This window comes from Mustela nivalis (assembly GCF_964662115.1).
Source record: "Mustela nivalis genome assembly, chromosome: 20".
In the NCBI taxonomy this organism is placed as follows: Eukaryota; Metazoa; Chordata; class Mammalia; order Carnivora; family Mustelidae; genus Mustela; species Mustela nivalis.
In genome coordinates this window covers 8583101-8603567 of record NC_139039.1, presented here as the reverse complement: position 1 = coordinate 8603567, position 20467 = coordinate 8583101, and the positions used below count along the sequence as shown (strand labels likewise).

General features: G+C 56.8%; 2 protein-coding genes across 2 annotated transcripts in view; one reads left to right on the top strand and one right to left on the bottom strand.

The window, feature by feature from the left end:
- Positions 1–14345, top strand: part of ADGRA2 (adhesion G protein-coupled receptor A2) — a 35057-nt gene extending 20712 nt beyond the window's left edge. The window contains exons 3-19 of the mRNA XM_082715417.1: positions 2195–2266; positions 2547–2618; positions 2808–2879; positions 3164–3327; positions 3771–3984; positions 4807–4971; positions 5538–5736; positions 6213–6362; positions 6487–6648; positions 7448–7672; positions 7856–8072; positions 8604–8812; positions 9522–9649; positions 9917–10040; positions 10498–10643; positions 11133–11222; positions 11448–14345. Coding sequence (XP_082571543.1) covers positions 2195–2266; positions 2547–2618; positions 2808–2879; positions 3164–3327; positions 3771–3984; positions 4807–4971; positions 5538–5736; positions 6213–6362; positions 6487–6648; positions 7448–7672; positions 7856–8072; positions 8604–8812; positions 9522–9649; positions 9917–10040; positions 10498–10643; positions 11133–11222; positions 11448–12705 — 3667 coding nt within the window. The 3' untranslated portion in view covers positions 12706–14345. The remainder of the gene's footprint in view (positions 1–2194; positions 2267–2546; positions 2619–2807; positions 2880–3163; positions 3328–3770; positions 3985–4806; positions 4972–5537; positions 5737–6212; positions 6363–6486; positions 6649–7447; positions 7673–7855; positions 8073–8603; positions 8813–9521; positions 9650–9916; positions 10041–10497; positions 10644–11132; positions 11223–11447) is intronic.
- A 20-nt stretch (positions 14346–14365) lies between these two features.
- On the bottom strand, positions 14366–18562 carry BRF2 (BRF2 general transcription factor IIIB subunit). Its single transcript, XM_082715437.1, has 4 exons — positions 17981–18562; positions 17202–17261; positions 16422–16743; positions 14366–15599 (listed from the first exon to the last, which is right to left on the bottom strand). Exons 1-4 carry the CDS (start codon positions 18132–18134, stop codon positions 14870–14872), a joined length of 1266 nt encoding a protein of 421 aa, XP_082571563.1. The 5' UTR covers positions 18135–18562; the 3' UTR covers positions 14366–14869.
- Between the last annotated feature and the right edge of the window lie 1905 nt (positions 18563–20467).

The following is a 20467-nucleotide window of genomic DNA, read 5'->3' as shown; positions in this document are numbered from 1 at the left end:
GAGCATCAGTGGGGCAGGCGGGGTGGGGGCTCTCAAGGGGGGCCGGGGAGGAAATGAGAATAAACACAGCTAGTGGAGAGGGAAGGGGTGGGGGGGGGGCTGCGGCCTCAGCCCCTTGGCAGCCCCTGAAGGGAAGTGACACAATGAGGGATGTGTTTCCCTCTGCCCTCCCCCGCGTGGGGGTGGGGGGCAGAGCCCTGAGAAGGGCCAGACCCCAGCGGGGCCAGGGGGCACATGCTGGAACAGCACCAGAGGAGGGTGCTATGAGACTGGGGAACCAAGAGGGGGCTGCTGGCGGGAGGGGCAACCCAGAGCAGGCTGGGCGCTTCCCCCCAACCCCCCCCAACCCCCACCAACCCCGTCCATCTGCAGTCTCCATGCTGCATGAGCATCGAGGTTCTTCCTTCTTGCACATTCCCTGCTGCTGGTGCACCACCAGCGAGCCTGGGTATGGAAGCCATCCCTTCTCTAGGGAGCTGGCCTCTTCGGTTGGCTTCTTTTCAAGGCACTCAGGGCTATGGAGACCAACGCCTTGGTATGAGGGTGTTTCATTTCTCTCTCTCAGGGTGTTTTTGTCCCCAGCTGAGACTGGCTGTGCGAAAACAGGCCCCCTGGTGGGATGGCACCTCCCAGTCCTGGACACCCATTTCCTCTCCCGGAGCTGGGAGTGGCTACTTAACCCCCTCCTGCCCAGGATCCAGAGATATCCCTGAGACTTTAGCAGGCAAGGCCAAGTTGCCCAGGGTGCCAGCCTGGGCTGGAGGGTCGCAGGGCCTTGGAAAACAGGTTGACCACAGATATCCGTCAATCTCCTCTTTCCTGTACAGGCTCTTTGCAACAGGTTGGTTACTCAGGAGCCCCCCCACCCCTGCGCTCTGCCTCCTAAGCCCCCAGGTGGAGAACAGAGTCAAGCCAGGAGGCTGCAGCCAACATCCCAGGGTGTCAGGAGGGGAGGCGGGCTGGCTGAGCAGTGAGGCTTCCTGCTGCATTGCCCTGTGGGGCTGCAGTCGTGCTGGTTGGGCTCAGGAGAGACTCAGGTGGACCTTGAGGATGAAAGAGAGGAGGGCTGCTATCTGGTCATGTGGTTGCTTTGAGCACCAGGATGCTGGGACAGAAGCTGGCCTGATGCCTCTCCTGCACCTCATTCCTGGGTGTGTGTGTGGGGGGGGGAGGGCTTGGCCCCGTGGAGCCCTGGAGGGGCACCACCTTCTGTCTGGACCTACTGGGGCTCAGCCTAGACACTTTGTATCCCTTGCCACCTTCCCTCAGCACTGCAAACTCCTGGGAGACCTGGGGGGAAGGCAGGTGAACAAGGCTTTACTACCCGTCCCCAGCCTTGCCTTCCCCATCTGAAGAATGAGTGGCCACCGTGGGGGTGGGGAGGATTTATAGTTCTGCCCTGGAGTCAGAGGCCGGGATGGGCCTCCAGGTGGTCATCAGCTTCATTCTGTGTCTCCTCACTGGTTGGATAGAGAGATCAACACGTGGAAATACCACCCCCCAATGCCGGACTCCAGAAGGTCTTACTTTTGTATAGTAATTTACAAAAGACTTAAAAAAAAAAAAAAAGACTTTAGCACCCATTTTCTTTTCTTTTTTTTAAAGATTTTATTTATTTAGTTGACAGAGATCACAAGTAGGCAGAGAGGCAGACAGAGAGTGGAAAGGAAGCAGGCTCCCCGCTGAGCAGAGAGCCCAATGCTGGGCTTGATCCCAGCCCCCTGGGATCATGATCTGAGCCGAAGGCAGAGGCTTTAACCCATTGAGCCACCCAGGTGCCCCTAGCACCCATTTTCAAATGGCTCTCATAGCAGCCCCTGTGAGATCCTTGGCGGCTCAGATTGGAGCAACATGGCCAAGGCCTCCGGCTCCTAGTTCAGTGCTGGCTCCAATCCTTGTTTCCACCATGTTCTGCTTCCTCATCCCAGGGGTTCCCGTCCCATCTCTTGGCTTCTCTATTCTTCCTGACAACTTTGTGACCAGCACCCCCTGATGGTAGTGGGGGGAAGGGGTGCGGCAAGTAGACCTATGTGAGAGGTCAGGTCCTTCATCCAACCTCCTCATGAGGGCTGAGGACATTTAGAAGAAAATCCAGTTGCCAACACTGCTGATAAAAATGAGGCTTCCCCGTCCCAACGGAGCATGAGGCCCCCAGAGCGGGAGAGCTGTGAGGGCCCCCACTTGCCTCCCACAGGGACCTGAGGAACAACGTCATCAGCACGGTGCAGCCTGGTGCCTTCCTGGGCCTGGGGGAGCTGAAGCGTTTGTGAGTGGCATGTCCGGCTTCCCAAGCCCTCCCAGCCCTCCCCATCCTTGGAGATGGTCCCCTGGATCCCATGATCAACTGTTCCTTCTTGTCTCCCCACTCACAGCACCTCTCTCCCCACACAGTGTATGGGGGAGGGCAGAAGGGGGAGACACTTGAAGCCCATCTCCTTGTTCTTCCTGATCCCCACATAAGCCCCGGCCACACACGTGTGTTCCGCACAAGTGGGTCCGTGTGCTCCTGTGTGGCCAGCGTGCTGACGTCGTGTGTGTCCCCCTAGAGATCTCTCCAACAACCGGATTGGCTGTCTGACGTCTGAGACCTTCCAAGGCCTCCCCAGGCTTCTCCGTCTGTGAGTGAGGGGCCATTAGTGGGGAGGAGGGGGAGGGACGGCTCACCCCAAAGGAGAGGTTGGGAGGAAGGAGGCAGCACCAGACCCTCATAGCCGCCTCCCCCCCCCCCCATTCCCTTCACTCACTACTCCCTCCTCTGGCCCAGGAAGACCCTAAGATCCTGGCTCCCTCTCGCCTATCCCCTACAGAAACATATCTGGAAACATCTTCTCCAGTGTGCAACCTGGGGTCTTTGATGAGCTGCCAGCCCTTAAGGTGGTGTGAGTATCTGTTCCCAGCCCGAGGACTCAGAGCCCTACATCCTTTCTCTGTCCAGGAAGGACACACCTGAGCATCATGACCACGGCGCCCTACCTTATGAGTAGGTGGGACGGGCGACGGCTGACACTGCCATATTTGCCTTCCCACTAGGGCTAGGCTGGTGGTGCACACTACCCCGAATGTGCCCCTTCCAGCCTCAGTCTCTCCCAGGGCTCCATCCCCCCAACCCCCCAGAATCCACACTCCCTTGCTCTACTCTGTGGCTCCTCTCCCCATTCTGCAGCGATCTTGGCACCGAGTACCTGACATGTGACTGTCACCTCCGCTGGCTGCTGTCCTGGGCCCGGAATCGCTCCCTGCAGCTCTCCGAGCGCACCCTCTGTGCCTACCCCAGTGCCCTACACGCCCAGGCCCTGGGGGGCCTCCAGGAAGCCCAGCTGCGCTGCGGTGAGCACAGCCTCCCCCTGCACACCTGCCCCTTGGTACAGAAGTGCTCCAGAAGGGCCCCCGCTGGTTCCAGGCTCCCTCTGCCTTAAGTGTTATGGGGTGGTGGGCACCTTCTCCAGGGCATGCCTCCTCTCCCTCAGATCCCTCAGGGCTCCTTCTCCAGCCGTCAGTGCTCCTAGACTTTCTTTGGGGGCAGCTGCTTTGCTTATGTTTTCATCTGGTCCCCCTCTTGGGGTGACAAGTGTGCCCTGGAAAGGAGAACTTTGATCTGCTCATCCAAAGCCCACCTGTTCCTCTCTTGTGCTCTCACTTCCCGAGGCTTTCTCCTGCACCCTTTCTTCCCCAGCTCAAGGGGAGCTCCCATCAGATGGGGCCTGGCCCTGCCCAGGCTGGCCTGTCCCACCCTGGTGCCTGATGCCACCCCCCCATGTCTCCTCCCACAGAAGGGGCCCTGGAGCTGCACACGCACCACCTCATCCCATCCCTGCGCCAAGTCGTGTTCCAGGGTGACCGGCTGCCCTTCCAGTGCTCCGCCAGCTACCTGGGCAATGACACTCGCATCCGCTGGTACCACAACCGGGCCCCCCTGGAAGGCGACGAGCAGGCGGGCATCCTCCTGGCAGAGAGCCTCATCCACGACTGCACTTTCATCACCAGGTACCAGCCCTCCTGCCCCTTCCCAGCCCAAGGTGGGGGTGTGGGAGGCCACCGTGCCCATCGCCCAGCTCCCCAAAGGAACCCTGCTCCGACAGGGGCTGGAGAGCACGCTCATGTACCTGAGAGTGCGTGGGTGTGTTTCTGGAAACCCTGGGCTGAGTCGTAAATGGTCTGGCTAGGGGATAGAGACTCAGCGCCTGGTAGGAAAAAACAAGGATGATACCTGAGGTTTCTCTGGCACTTCCACAATGTGTGCAGTGACTCTCAGCTCCACTGTGGGACCGAGTCTCTCCGATAGACTTGCAGGGGAGGTCTTAGTAGCTCCGTGAGAAAGGTGGGGAAATGGAAAGTCAGGGAGACCGTACCATAAGGCCAGTCGGAATTGAGGGAGTGTGTGCTTGCATCCCTCTCCGTTAAAGAGGACGGAACCGGGGGCACCTGGGTGGCTCAGTGGGTTAAGCCTCTGCCTTTGGCTCAGGTCATGATCCCAGGGTCCTGGGATCGAGCCCCACATCATGATCCCAGGGTCCAGGGATCGAGCAACACATCGGGCTTTCTGCTCTGCAGGGAGCCTGCTTCCTCCTCTCTCTTTACCTGCCTCTCTGCCTACTTGTGACCTCTGTCAGATAAATAAAGAAAAAATCTAAAAATAATAATAATAATAATAAAAATTAAAAAAAAAAGAGGACGGAACCCTGAAGCCCTGCCCCGCAGGCCCTCAATCAGGGGGCCGGGGGTGGGGGTGGGGGTGGGGCGCTTAGGGAGGGTGGCGCGGCCCCGAGAGTGCCTCGCAGCCACCAGCCCACCGCCGCCTGCCCGCAGCGAGCTGACCCTGTCTCACATCGGCGTGTGGGCGTCAGGGGAGTGGGAGTGCTCCGTGTCCACGGCGCAGGGCAACGCCAGCAAGAAGGTGGAGATTGTGGTGCTGGAGACCTCCGCCTCCTACTGCCCTGCTGAGCGAGTCGCCAACAACCGCGGGGACTTCAGGTGCGGTGCCTTCTGCCGCCCCGGCCCCTCCCCCGCCCCGCGCGTCGTCGTCGGAGAACTCGGGGCGGGGGCGGGGCTCCCCATCCGCTCTAAGTCCCCAGCTCCACTGTCCCGCTGTTGTTTTCACAGAGACCTTATCTTTTTGTATAAAACCCCATCTGACATGCGCTGTGCAGAACAAAAAGTTTGGGTGGGTTTTGTTTGTTTCTTTGTCTTGTTTCCTTGCATTAATAGTTTATGAAATTCACCCACAAGGAACATCAGATTTTAATATACCCCTGGGCGTCTCCATGAGGAAGGGCAGGTACTATCCTCCCCATGGACAGCTGAGAACACTCAGGCCCAGAAAGGGTAAGGAGCTTGAAGTCAGGGCTCCATGTCTGAGCAAACATGGACTCAGAGAGAAGGTGGAGCTCAGGAGCCCCTCCAAGGCCAGTCCGAACTTTCTCTCTCTGAATCCACCCCCCAGGTCCTAAAGGGGTTCATCATCCCAGGTCTAAGGGCAGAGGAGGGAGCCTTGCTCTGAGGAGCCTGGGGGATCAGCAACCTCCCACGTCTGCCCCCAGGTGGCCTCGAACTCTGGCTGGCATCACAGCCTACCAGTCCTGCCTACAGTACCCCTTCACCTCGGTGCCCCTGAGCGGGGGTGCCCCAGGCACCCGAGCCTCCCGCCGGTGTGACCGAGCTGGCCGCTGGGAGCCAGGGGACTACTCCCATTGTCTGTACACCAACGACATCACCCGGGTGCTCTACACCTTCGTGCTGGTGAGGCCAGGAGAGGAGAGGGGCAGGGGACACCCGTCAGCTCTGGTTCTGGGGGCTGGGAAGGGGACCCCCCTCATGGCTGTGGCTCTGCTGCTCCTCCTTGCTGTGGGCGTGAGCAGTGAGGGGCTCTCAGCTAGCTTTTCTCCTTCGAGGGCATTCAGATCCCTCCAGGGTCACCCCAAGCATCTTTATTCTCAAACACAGCCAGGGTGGCCTGAAGGGGGAAGACAAGGACAGCGTGAGGCTGTCCCATTATCCTTAGGCCGGTGGTGTTAGAAGTGGGCGGCCCTGAGTCCTGATGAGTCCATTCCTTACATGTGCCTCCTGTCTTGATTAGACCCAGCTGGTGGGCCAGATCCTTCTCCCCAGGCGCTGCGGCCCTGAGCATCAGCACAGACAAGGGGGCCCTCTAGGGGCAGTTCTGGGGGAGAAGGAGCAGAACTGGACCATCTCCTTTCTTCCTTCAATCTTCCCAGATGCCCATCAATGCCTCCAACGCGCTGACCCTGGCTCACCAGCTGCGAGTGTACACAGCCGAGGCAGCCAGCTTCTCTGACATGATGGATGTTGTCTATGTGGCTCAGATGATCCAGAAATTTCTGGGTTACGTTGACCAGATCAAAGAGGTGAGATTCAACCTGACTTCTGGGGTCCCTGGAAACCAGTCCCCGTTTGCTCAAGCCTCTTGTGCCCCAGCCTCCAGGCCCCAGACCCCACTCCTGCCCTCAGTGACTCTCTGCCCCCTGCCAGCTGGTGGAAGTGATGGTGGACATGGCCAGCAATCTGATGCTGGTGGACGAGCACCTGCTGTGGCTGGCCCAGCGTGAGGACAAGGCCTGCAGTGGCATCGTGGGCGCCCTGGAGCGCATTGGGGGGGCTGCCCTCAGCCCCCACGCCCAGCACATCTCCGTGGTAATGTGGGTCAGCTGGGAGGGAGCTTCTTGGGGAGCCTAGCCCTGGGAGGGAACTTAGAGGCAATTGGGGCCAGCCCTTGCCTGCCAGGAGGGAAATGCTCCTGTCTTTGGGCAGCAAGTCCTCCAAGTATGCACCTGCCATGGGCCCAGCTGGCAAGAATTCTGAGCCTGACCGGTGTGTGGAATCCGATTCAGAGTTGTCCACAGCAGTGCAGAGGGGAGGAAGGGGGCTGATGACAGGGAGGAGTCGTGCAAGACTTCATGGTGAGGAACTGGAGCTGTAACGCTAGCCCAATGGAAATAAGGGGGAGGAAGGGGAAAAGGAGCCCAAGGCATGAGTAAGAGGAGGCTTGGAAGCAGGGCCACAGCCCTGTGATGCAGTGAGGCGTCACGGAGACTCCTGCTCCCTAAGAAGAGGGTGACATTGCCTGTGGTGGGCTGTGAACCGATTAACAACTGCCGCAGGGCATCTTGGCCATATAAGATCCCACGCTAGGTACCCTGGGCGGTGTAAGGTTGGACGGGACCCTGCTCTGCGGCTTGGCCAGGGTGGCAGAACTAGTACCTGCTAAGGGGCAAGCAAGGTACAAGCTAGGGTGTGAGGCGAGGAAGGGTCTCAGGAGGGTGCCGTGGCCACTGCCAGGCCTTGAGAAGCCAGTCAGGACTGAGGTGTAGGGGTGCCCAGCCTGAGTGAATCTGAGTGAATCTGAGAGGGACTGGGCAGTGGCAGGCAGGAGGCCCAGAGAAAGCTGCTGTATCTCAGATGAGGAGGGGGCTGACAAGCTCCCTGTCCCTAGAACTCAAGGAATGTGGCACTGGAGGCCTATCTCATCAAACCACACGGCTACGTGGGGCTGACCTGCACAGCGTTCCAGAGAAGGGAGGCAGGGGTGCCGGGCATGCGGCCCGGGGGCCCTGGCCAGAACCCCGCACCGGAGCCTGAGCCCCTGGCTGATCAGCAGCTCCGCTTCCGCTGTACCACAGGGAGACCCAGCATTTCTCTGTCGTCTTTCCACATCAAGGTGGGCACTGGGGAACGGCCGAGGGGGTGGTTGAGCTTTGATGCAGGTGCCTGGTGGGGATGGGTGGGGTGAGTGGAAGCAGATCCAGAAAAGAGGTTCAGGGGAGCGGGGAGGAGAAAACTGGAAGGCCTCAGAGTCCTAGGGGTTCCCAGATGTCTCTGAGGAACTCCGATGTCCCCCCAGAACAGCGTGGCCCTGGCCTCCATCCAGCTGCCGCCCAGTCTGTTCTCGTCCCTTCCGGCTGCCCTGGCTCCCCCTGTCCCCCCAGACTGCACCCTGCAACTGCTGGTCTTCCGAAATGGCCGCCTCTTCCGCAGCCACGGCAACACCTCCCGCCCTGGAGCTGCTGGGCCTGGCAAGAGGCGTGGTGTGGCCACCCCTGTCATCTTTGCAGGAACCAGTAAGGGACTAAACTCCCCTGTGCTGCATGGAGTGCTCCCAAGTGTCTGCCTGGGGCCCCTGCCACCTGCCCTTCCTTCACCCACAGCGTCCCCTAAGGCCCTGAGGGAGGTGGACGAGGACAGTGGCTCCTGATCATTTCCCAGAAGGATAAGGGACAGAGACATCCTCTCAAGGAAGGGATTGCTAGAGAAGAACTCTGGAAGACATTGGAATTTATATCCCAGATTTGTCAAATTCCAAAAGGGTTCTCTCTTCGCCTTTTTCTCCCTCCCTCTCCCTCAGTATTACCTTCTACCTTTCTCTCCCTGTCCCCAGCCACCACTCATTTGGCATTTAGAATGGGTCACCTCCCAGTGCTTTTTGATTCATTCCTGGGTCTCCCTGGTACCTCCCAAGCCCAGCCCACACCCTGCCCCACCCACGGGTTTCGTGCAGCTCTGCCGTTGCTGTCTTGCTGTTGATGTAGGATGAGCCGCCTCACCTCCTCACCGCCTTGTTCTACCTGGGTGGACTTCCTTCTCCCCTGCAGGTGGCTGCGGTGTGGGCAACCTGACCGAGCCAGTGGCCATTTCGCTTCGGCATTGGGCTGAGGGGGCTGAGCCTGTGGCAGCTTGGTGGAGCCAGGATGGGCCTGGGGGCCCCGGGGGTTGGAGCTCCGAGGGCTGCCAGCTCCGCTCCAGCCAGCCCAATGTCAGCTCCCTGCACTGCCAGCACCTGGGCAATGTGGCCGTGCTCATGGTGAGTGGGATGGGGGGCGGGAGCTCGAGAGGACCGAGACTGGGGAATTGGAGGGGGAGGATGGGGTAGGGGTGAGGGTTGGGGTATTCTGATCACTGGGGCCCCCAGAGAACTACAGAAAGCAGAACAACCTCATCGGGCCTCATGACTGTGGAATTCATGGGGAAATGCCCCTCTGGTCTTCCCCCACACCTTTTCATCTTTCAGGAGACAGGTCCTGCCTCCATTCATCCCGAACTCCCCAGCCTGGTCTTCACATCTGTGCTGAGACCCAGACTGTTAAAGGGGCGGGGGGGGGGGGAATCTGGGAACATTTCTCCTTTCTGGTCACCCTCCTCGCTCACTCCTCTCCAGGTCCCTCTCCCTCACCACATTGCGCACCCCACTCTCCCAGATCCTGAGCAGGCATGCACCTGGATTATAGACAGAAACCTCCCCCTCTTTCATCATCTCTGGTTTTTAGGCTGAGAGAAGTCCCCAGAGGGGCAAGAGACGAGGGTGGAACTGGCTGGCGGTAGAGGACGAACACTACCTGGCACTGACTTTCCAAGAGTGCGGCCTCAGCACTTAGTGTTTACCCACCTGGTTGGAAGAGGGGCCAAAGCTGACTGAGCTTGAAGAAAAATGGTCTGGGGGACTGGCCAGGACTCCACGAGGTGGCCCCTACCCCTTGCTTCCTAATACTTCCTCTTTCCTGCTCTTTTTCCAGGAGCTGAGTGCCTTCCCCAGGGCAGTGGGGGGCTCTGGGGCAGGGCTGCATCCCGTCGTGTACCCCTGCACGGCCCTGCTTCTGCTCTGCCTCTTTTCCACCATCATCACCTACATCCTCAACCACAGGTGGGAGCTCCTGAAGGAAGGGAAGATGCGGAGGGGAGGCTGTGGGTCTGAGTACTGGCCAGTGTCCCTTCCCCAAGTGGGTCTCCGTGATGTTTGCAGGCTCTTTCGAAGGGTTAAGCCCTCCCTGCCCTCGGGCCTTGATCACATTCACAAACGTGCATGCACACAGATATCTGCTTTCCCCCTTTGCTCTCCCAATGGCCTTGAGACCGCATGGGCCCGACCTTGGGTGGGTGGCCCATTAATTAAAGACTGTTTCTGGGGCAGCTCCATCCACGTGTCCCGGAAGGGCTGGCACATGCTGCTGAACCTGTGCTTCCACATGGCCATGACCTCCGCCGTCTTTGCAGGAGGCATCACACTCACCAACTACCACATGGTCTGCCAGGCAGTAAGCAGAAGGGGCTAGGGTGGGGGTGGGGAGCGCTCCAAGATGAGTGATGGCACAGAGTTGGGAGGTGCACGGGGAAAAATGACGTCTCATGCTGATAGGCCCCAGCTCCACTGTTGTGTTCAGCCTTGCTGGGGATGGGAGCTATGGGTATAGGGGTGGTAAGAAGTAGAGAAACTAGGAGATGGGTCTTCAAAGTGGAGGGCGGGGATCTGCAGTGGAGGAGAGGTCAGGAACAAGGCAGACACCAACAGCAGGGTTGTGAAAAGTCTCCCCAGTGGAAGAGGAGCATGGGGTGGAAGGAGGGTGACAGCAGGGGCAGAACCTTTGGAGGGTCCGGGTAGAGCTGGGGGTGGGACTGTGGGAGGAGTGGGAGAATAATCCTGGGGACTGGGGCTCTGGGGTGGCTTCAGCAGTAGCAGCCTGGTCCCCCAGCCTCTGTGGCTTGACCCTGCAGGTGGGCATCACTCTGCACTACTCTTCATTGTCCACACTGCTCTGGATGGGCGTGAAGGCCCGTGTCCTCCACAAGGAGCTCACCTGGAGAGCACCCCCTCCACAAGAAGGGGACTTGGCTCCACCCGCACCCCGCCCCATGCTCCGGTACTTGCCTCCAGCGGTCAGCTTTGCAAGGGTGAAGGGCTCCGAGGCCAGGCCAGGGGAAGGACAGCACCATCTGTTTTCCCAGGCTGGAGGCAGGGCGGGTCCAAGGTCCTGGGTGAGCACTCTCCAAAGAGAAAAGAGGCGAAGCCTTGGGTGGTGCCAGGTTGCCCAGGGCCACGGGAGTGGGTGTGTCCTTAGAGCTTTTCAGGGATGACAACAAGGCTAGGGCCCTGGGCCCTGGGATCCTGCGAACCACAGTGGCACCCTGACTTCTGTACTGTTTCGGGTGAGAGAGCAATTCTGGCCTCTGTCCCTTGCAACAGTCATGGTCAAGTCCCCTGGGAACCTACAGAGCCCGCAACAAATTCTGAGAGAATTTAAAGGGGAAAGAGGATGGGACAGAGACCCGAAGTCAAGGTTTCTGAGCATCTGGTTCCAACTCCCTTGGTTCCCCACCATCTCTGACCCCCAAACCCCATTCCTTTCCAGGTTCTATCTGATCGCCGGAGGCATCCCACTCATTATTTGTGGCATCACAGCTGCGGTCAACATCCACAACTACCGGGACCACAGCCCCTAGTGAGCGCCATGGTTTGCCTGCCCCAAACCCATCTGTCCCAACACCAGATGCCCTCTACTCCACGGCAGGGGCACCTGCAGGCCCATCCAGCCAGTGACCCAACCCAAACCCATGCATGTTGCCTAAGCCAGTCTCTGCCTTGCCACTCACCACATCCTATCTCCCCAGCCACCCAGCCACCTCAGACATGCCCCTCCTCACCCACTGCCTGTGTCTCTCTTCAGCTGCTGGCTGGTGTGGCGTCCAAGCCTAGGAGCCTTCTACATCCCGGTGGCTTTGATTCTGCTGATCACCTGGATCTATTTCCTGTGTGCGGGACTGCGCTTAAGGGGTCCTCTGGCACAGAGCCCAAAGGGGGGCACCAGCAGGGTGTCCCTGGAGACAGGGGAGGAACTGAGGGGTTCCACCAGGCTTAGGAGCAGTGGCCCCCTCCTGAATGACTCAGGTTCCCTTCTGGCAACTGGGAGCGCTGGGGTGGTGACACCCGGGCCCCCAGAGGATGGTGATGGCCTCTATTCTCCGGGCGTCCAACTGGGGGCGCTGGTGACCACTCATTTCCTGTATCTGGCCATGTGGGCCTGTGGGGCTCTGGCTGTGTCCCAGCGCTGGCTGCCCCGGGTGGTGTGCAGCTGCTTGTATGGAGCGGTGGCCTCCGCCCTGGGACTCTTTGTCTTCACCCACCATTGTGCCCGGCGCCGGGACGTTAGGGCCTCCTGGCGAGCCTGCTGCCCCCAGGCCTCAGCCTCCCGCGCCTCACCCCGGGCTGTGACCACCGTCCCAGAGGACGGTTCCCCCGTATTCGGAGAGGTCCCCGCCTCCCTCAAGTCCTCCCCGAGTGGCAGCAGCGGCCACGCGCCGTCCCTGGGCCCCTGCAAGCTCACCAACCTGCAGCTAGCCCAGAGTCAGGTGTGCGAGGTGGGGGTGGTGGCCCGCGGGGAAGGGGAGCCGGAACCCATGGGCTCCCGGGGCAGCCTCGCTCCCCGCCACCCCAACAACTTGCACCATGGGCGCCGAGTGCACAAGAGTCGGGCCAAGGGGCACCGCGGGGGGGAGGCCGGCGCCAAGAACCGGCTCAAGGTGCTGCGCGGGGGAGCGGCGGCCGGGGCGCCTGAGCTGCTGTCCAGTGAGAGCGGCAGCTTGCACAACAGCCCGTCTGACAGCTACCAGGGCAGCAGCCGCAACAGCCCGGGCCTTCAGCTCGAGGGCGAGCCCATGCTCACGCCGTCGGAGGGCAGCGACACGAGCGCAGCACCGCTTCCCGAGGCCGGCCGGTCGGGCCAGCGCCGCAGCTCCAGTCGCGACAACCTCAAGGGCGGTGGGGCCAGCGCGGAGCGGGAGGGCAAGCGGCGCTCATACCCGCTCAACGCCGCCAGCCTCAACGGCGCACCCAAGGGGGCCAAGTACGACGACCTCGGCGGGGCGGACACGGCGGTCAGCGCCTGCATGAAGACGGGTCTCTGGAAGAGCGAGACCACCGTCTAGGGCAGGGGTGGGCGATGCTGCAAAACACATCGGCTTCTCGGGGACCCTCAAAGACGTCCAGCGGTACGTCAGCAGATTTGAGGGAGAGGTGCCCAGGGCTTCCTCCGGCCACACTGGCTTTAGTCCCGGAAGCTGGGGAAAAGGACAGGCCAAAGGCCTGCCACTGCCAAGAGGGACGTCCCTCCGGGCTAGCGACAGTCCCAGGACCGCCAGCAGGATACACACCTTCCCAGCCCAGGCTAGTTTGGGCAGTAGACTGTGCCGTCCAGGGTAGTGGGGGAAGGTCCTGTCCGCCTGGGAGGTGGGCACAGGCACAGCTCCCAGGTGGGCTCCTTCGGTACTCCCCACATCTCATCCACCCTGCCTCGCTGGTGGCCATCCCTATCAGGAAAACACAGACGGGAGCTCAAGAACCATGTTCTCTCCTCACTGCCCTCTACAGTCAGCCATCTGTGCCTAGATCCTAGGGCCTCTCCCCAATCCAGCTTCCAGGGCAAGGAGGGGGCCAGTCTAGCAGATAAGCCAGGCGGCCAGGCGCATAGGTGCTACTTTTACGATAAACTATGCAAGAGAAGGTGGAACAGTGCGAAAGGCAACCCTGGAGATGGTGTTCTAGGGAAAGGGTACACAGTCGGGGACACAGGAGTGGTATACAAAGCACAGGGCAGGGCTTAAGAGGTGGTGCTTTAGGACAAAGCCGAGGCCCTGTTCCTGAGCTGCTGACTCCGCCAGACACCCAGGAGAGATCAGAGGCAACTGGAGAGCAGTGCTTAGATTTCGAGCCCCATGCAGTCCTGGCCTAAACCTGGCCCTGTAAACAGTGCTCTGAAGAGAGGCACCACAAGGCCGCAGGTGGTGCTAAAGGAGCACTTCACTGCTCAGTGGCAAGCCCCATAGCCTCAGTCTCCCCCTGCCAACACTGAGGGACTGTGGAAGAGCATTTCCCTGCCTCCATGAGGCCATATGCAAGAACCATTCCAAGAATCTGATCTCTAGCTCCTTATTAGGGAGAAACCTCCCAAACATTGAACTGCCTTCCTGCCTCACAGAAGCCCAAGCTGAATCCCCTAGGGCAGCAGGTAGGATCTCTGAAGCTCACGTGGGGCCCGTCCCTTCACTACTTTTTTCAACACCAGCATCCATATTTCCCCCAACCTAAAAAGCCATCACCAGCCTTACTACAGGACCCAATGAAATATGGAGGGAAAGCTGAGCCTGGTGAAGAGGAACAGGAAAACCAGACCTGACCCAGGTCCCCTCTTGGTGTCCACATCCTCACAGTCTAATCACCAAGGCAAAAGACAAAAGGGAGGGGAGAAAAGTCACACACCTTGGGGATGAATCCTGTTATTTATGCTTGCTGCACAGACAATATTAGACCAAAAAAAAAAAAAAAAAGGGCAAAAAAAAAAAGCTTCGTATTATTCTTCCACATACGCTGGCTGCTGTTTACATACCATGCCAATGCCTTAGCACTGGAGAGCTTTTTGCAATACGCTGAGGGAAAGGGAGGGAGGGGATGAAAAGTGCCAAAGAAAACCTGTTTTTAAAAGCTCGGGTTTTATACAATAGAATGTTTTCTAGCAGATGCCTCTTGTTTTAATATATTAAAATTTTGCAAAGCCCTTTGAGCTATGTAACTTTAGTCCACCCATGGTCCTTTTGTTATGAGGTACAGGATTTTATGACCCCTACACAAGAACCCCCCCCCCCCGTGCCTGTAGATGGACACAGGGCCCAGAGTTGCCCAGTTCCCGTCCTCTGAGGGCTGATGCCATTTCAAATGCCAACCCTGCCACACCAGTGGGGAGGGCCCATCAGGCCTGCAGCAGCAGTGCAGCCGATCCAGATCAGGAGGCGGCCTGACATCCTGCAACCGCCCAGGAAGAGAGCCGTCCCTCATAGTATGAATGTGTGTGCCTTCCCCTTTGGGACCATCCCTCTCAGGGACGGATTCTCTCCAACCCAGTTGTTCCTGCATCGCTCCCAACTTCTACTGCAGGACCCAGGTTCCAATTAACTGCAGAGTCCCTTAGTTCCTTTAAACAAGAGAAAAAAGAAAAAACCAACCACCTCAGGATTTGTGTACACTCACTCCCCCGGGTCGCACAGGCCCGTGGTCAAGCTGCTGCCACAGTGGTGGGAGGGTTCCCTCGGATGCACATCAGGGAGGGTTAGGGACCCCTGTGGCAGCCTGCCTGGCAGCTTGAGCTTTTTGAAAGTCCCTCATTTCCTGAGGGGTACGCAAATACTGCTCTATTTCACTATCAGAAATGTCCTCATCGCCGGTGACCGTGGAGATAGGGGGTGGGGGACAGATCCGCTTCGGGGGCTTCAACATGCAAGGTGGGAGGAGAAGGGCAGGACTGGCTGGCCGCTTGCCCTCGGGCCGATCTGAGGAACTACTCGCTGCCTCTGCTTCTCCCCGCCCTGGCCCCAGATCCTGTCCCTGCAGCTCCTTCCCCCCGCCTTCCAGCTCTGCCGTTCCGTCTCGAAAGGCCTTGCGGACCAACGTGTGGCGGTGCTGCAGGAGGTCGCCGATGTGCTTCACCACAGACCGCTTGTCGAGCCTCAGCACCTGCAGCCAGGCCAGCTGCTCGGCCATCCGCAGCAGCACAGCCAGCAGCTCCTGCAGGCGGGAGGAAGCAGGACAGGGCAGGTCCACGTTCGCCAATTTACAAAACCGGGCGAGGGAACACCTCAGACGCTCTGAAGGCTGCAGCGACTGCCAAGCCAGGAAGGTAGCCGCAGTGATGACGGGCAAGGGATGCCTCCCGGTCACCAGCCAGGTCTCATCTGCCAGCTCCACCAACTGCAGTGTTCGAGAGAGCATCTTCTCTTTGTCTTCCACGTATTTGGCTGGCACGGATGGGGAAGCTTGGAACAGTTTGAAGCTGAAAGAACCAAAATAAGAGTCTGCTCTCCATGCCTATAGGAGAGGGGGCTGCTCTGCCAAAGGGAGGAAAAGCAGTCCCCTTGTGATGGACAAGCTATTCTCTCCTCTTGGACTACTCAAGCTCGCTGGGCAGCGACTTTCTACAGGTGCAGAGAGAAGACAGGTGGAGCATCCTGCTTGTACAGTGAAGGGCAGGAGAACCCACATGAGGCTCACGGTGTTAGCATCCCTGTCAGCCATATTCTGCTTACCAATTGTTCTTTCATCTCCTCCGTACCCCCTTATGTGCACTTATGGTTAGAAAAAACGGGCCCAGAGTCACCCAGCTAGGAAGTAACCCAGCAAACCCAACACCACTGGTCACTGAGAGCCTTTGCTTTCTCCCCTATTTTTCGGAAAAAAAAGAAAAGAACACAGCTACTTAGGAAACAAAGCCTCAGCTTCTGCCTCCTGCCCCATCACTAACTTCCTTTCCCCTGCCTTCACAGATGATCCTGCCAAGGCAGGGCTCTGGCATACAGTCAGGCAGGTCATGCACAACACAAGAGGCGCAAAGTTCAGCAGCCCCGGGCCGAGGCTGACACCTACTTTGCCTACAGCATTAGGCTGCAGTACGGGCAAAGGGATTTGGAAATGACAGCAGTTTAGAACTGTAAAATGGGCTTAACCTTATTAGTACGAGGCACAGGGGAGGGAGAATAGGTTTTCTTCTCGAATCCCTTTAGAGGGGCTTTGGTGAAAAAGAGACAGCCACAGGTCAAAGGATTCAGATCTAAGGAGCCGTCCGATCCCAGGGTCTCCCAGCGGAGCGGGTAGGTACCTGCTACAGTAAGTCTTCACCAGGTCTGCCAAGCACAGAGACGGCACATCCAGCCCCAGGAGCTTCACTATCTGCATGTAGGTGCCAGAAAACACATCCAGATCTGCATACAACAGGGCGCAGATGGTTCCCATGGTGAGGGGCCAGTTATGCTGCCGGCAGGTGATCAAGACACAGCACCCAACCAGCACCTCCTTCTTTTGCAGCCTGGCGGCGCGGATGCCAGGGTGCCGGTAGGCCTGCTGGTAGTAGGCAACCGCCGTGTCCTCAAATGTCGATGGCAACTGCAGAACTCGGCAGAGGTCTCTCACGCGGCGGAGACCTAAGAAAGCCAACAGCAGGACTCAAAGAGGTTGAAGGTGCTACTGTGCAGCTCCTAGCAATTTTTGCTAAACTGGTCTCCGACACCAGACCCACAAATAATGTACCTTTCTACAATGACCATGGTGACACTTGGTGAGGTCATTCTAAAGACACAAAGAAATTCATGGAAAAATTCACATTTCAACCCACCATTCTTCAGGGGCTGGCATGATTCAGAGCCAGGCCAAAGTATGATCTGGAATGCGTGGCTTGACCTCTAACAGCCCTGACAAACCCAAACTGTATACTGAATCAGAACTGTATACCCTCTTAGAACCACCTCCATGCTTTATCTCTAATTACCAATCTCTTCTACTCCACCTTACACAGTAATGCCGAACACAGGAAAAGCAAGAGGGTAGGCTGGACCATCAGGAGAATTTTAAGGTCACCGTATCACAAAAGGTCGATTCTCACCTCGTTGTTGGCTGCGACTAACTTGTTCATTTTCCCCTGTGCTTCGGGAATAGGTTACTTCTGTAAGATAATGGACAACAAACAGCTTGTTTAGCCTTTATTCACCAGATCCCTGGCCTCACACCACACAAAACCGGGGAGAATTCATATCCTTAGGCTCTGCTCCCGGTCACACAGAAGGTACCCATGTTTGCAGGCTCAAAGTCTATCCGGTTTTTATGTCCACAGCAGTATCAAATACAGAGACTGAGAAGGTTGAGAACGCACTACAGTGGCTCCGAGTGTTCCAAGTTTTTTGCCCTCCCTCCTGCATCTCCAATCCAGGTAATTTTCCTGACTGCTGATTTTGAGAGCCGCAGTGGCCAGGAACTCAGAACGCAAAGAAAAAAAAAAAAAAAACAAAACCCGGTATTTTTGCCAATTAGTGCTAAAGACTACTTGAAGGTAATAATTTGTCCGTATCTGTAAAGAACTGACCCACAATCCTTCCATCACACCCAGACTAGGTAAACTGAGTGGAACTCTGCTTCTCTGATTCATTTGGTCAACGTTGATTATACCTTCTCTCTCTCTCCCCAGATAGACAGACGCCAGATACCGTACGAGGGGCGGGAAGAGCAGAGAAGGGCAGTCCCCGACCTCCCGCAGCCTCCTCGGTTACTTTCTCCCGTAGTTCAGCGAACACGGGACGAGGGCGCGGGAGGAATCAGAGCACTCCGCCGTCCGTCTCTCACCACCCCAGGTCATACCCGCGGCCCTGGAAAGGCCGGCACAGATACCTCGGAGGTTGCCTTCGTCGCTGAAGGTGGTAGTAAGGACCCCCTCGGTGACCACGCAGCCACAGTCTGAGCACACCAGCTGGCTCTGCGAATAGTGCGCGTCTTCCACGAGCTCCGTGGACCCGCAGTCCGGACAGCGGCCTCCGCCCGGCATCTCACACCCCGGAGCCGCGGAAGCTTTCGGGTATCCACTCCTACGTCCACAGCAGCAGCAGCGGAGAAGCGAGAGCCAGCACGGGAGCTTTCTAGGCGCTGCACCCTTCTCTTCCGGTCAGAGCAACCGCGGTGCACGTAGGTAGTTTTGTCCGCCGGCGGCGCCTCACTCCGGTCCGTTTCTCTGCGGGCTCGGGTAGAAACGCGAGCCAGGAATAGAGGTTCCTCCTGTGGACTCCGTCTTCACGTTCCCCAGTACCTGCGGTCAGTTTGCAGGTTGAATTTGAGTGAAACTTCTGCCTACGTGGATACACTACACAGGAAAATGTTCCCGTTTCCATACAACTCTCCTTTCTGAAACGCTAGGGAAGCCATAGAATTCTCCATTTCTTTTTGGCAACAAATGTTGATTTTGGCCATAGTACAAAGTTTGCCTAAAAGGAAGAACACTGCCGTGAGAGAACAGGAAATTGCGCTCCACTCTGCAGAGCGGCTTTCCCAGCCAAGTTCTTTCCTCTCCTTCAATCTGTTTCTCTCTACTGTAGAATGAGGGAGTTGAACTGAAAAATACAGAGTGGCAAACACAAATGCTAGCAGAGACTAGCTAAGGGAGTTGGGAGCGAAGGAATATGGGGGTGGTGAGGCTTTGGGCAAACTGGAGGCTTCGGGCAGATTTATACGCTTTTAAAACCTGAGCTTTAAGGTACTCCAAAATTCTGGCTCCAAAGTTCCTAACTTGGTACAAGTATAGGTCAAAGAATGCTGAGCAAAATTGTGCCTCCAGTGATGCTATCACAGAAACCCAGCTTACACATTTAAAATTCTGTTATATTTATAAATTAGAAGTCACCAAAACAGAGTATTTCTAATTAATCCTAATTGCACTCATAAAGAATAAGGATTTTATGCTTGAAAGTTTTAGAATCAGCTATGTCTGAAAAACAAGAACATTGAGTTAAATGACAGGTACCACCAGAGGCTTGTCCCTTATGACTCCAAGGAAGCAGACGGGAGTCAGCACAGCAAGTGCCTAAAGTGTGTGTGGAGAATTTGTTTCTCAGGCTGACAGCTAGGAATTTCAGGTAGGCTCCTGGCATTACCAGATTTTAGGAACTGTTGTGGGCTTAATTTCAACTTATACTGGGGGTTGAGGATGGAAAGGTAAGATCGGCACAGAAAATATTTGGCCGGCTCTGTGCAGAATGAATTGAGGAATAAGGATGCTTTGTCAGACCTTAACAAACTGGGATACTCCTTTGAGGAATAAGATACAGGTTACGGCTGCCTTCCTTCGAAGACTAATAAACTGTGCATTCCAGAGCTGAAAATTTTTCCAAAATAAAAAATGGAGCTTATTAGTCTGAAGAGACAGGGGCACAATGACGATGTACCCAGAGGATCCTCAGAGGATTTGAGCCTCAAAAAGAAAGGGATCTGATCAGACAAAGCTGTAGGTTCTTTTGAAAGAGCTATCATCAGTAGTCAGGTACACAGGATTCCCTGTATGCCTAGCGGGACTGAGTTCCCTGGACCATAGTCATATCATATCATACGGAACAGCATCAGACTCTCATTCCCACTGTGGTGGGGAGCAAGGGCGTTTCTGACACAAAGATTGCACTTTATCTATAATCGAAGCATCAACTTTCTCTGCTTCAGATGTCTCTTATCTTTAGTATAAATTGGGAAGGAGGTGCTGTGCCTTACAAGGAATGTCCATTCAACACAAGCCCCTGGCTCACAGTTCTTCCCCTCTGCTCATAGCTATTCCACAAACCTCCCCTGCTTTGCTACTGTTCAACAGAATTTCCTACACCTCCGACTTCAGTGGGCCAGCAGGATGCTGTTAGTTGACCTGTGAACACAGGTCACAGCAGCGAAATTTCCATTTTCTCATTTTCCACACCAGTATCACAAGACTGTTAATGCACCTTGCTGAAGGGTTGAGGAACTTAAGGTGATCATAATAGAAATGAAAAATATTTTTGTAAAATGGGAAATTTTGTAAGACTCTCCTTACAGCTCAAGAGGAAAGCATTAAAAGAGAAAACAAGCAAAAACAAACAAACAAATAAACCAAAATACCTTCAAAGCCTGCCAGCCCCTTCTTTTCCAGTTTTTCCTTGATATCCAGACCTAAAGATGCCACCTCATCCCCAAGAGAATTCTTAGGACATAAAACCTCTTCTCCTTTCTAGAGAAATCCCACCTACTACACAGGACTTGATCATGCTGTAGCATTCATCCCCTCCCCAAAACCAAGGGCCACAGTAAGCCCCAACAGTCTGTACCCTTACATCTGAATTCCTCACTCTAGCCCCGCACCACAAGGGA

Bases quoted from the DNA above. Each gene is read 5' to 3' on its own strand.
- BRF2 (XM_082715437.1), bottom strand. From the start codon at position 18,134: ATGCCGGGCGGAGGCCGCTGTCCGGACTGCGGGTCCACGGAGCTCGTG. The intron at 17,262-17,980 runs GTATCTGTGCCG...ATTATCTTACAG, and splicing joins CGACGAAGGCAACCTCCGAG to AAGTAACCTATTCCCGAAGC. The intron at 15,600-16,421 runs GTACCTACCCGC...TGGTTCTTTCAG, and splicing joins GTGAAGACTTACTGTAGCAG to CTTCAAACTGTTCCAAGCTT.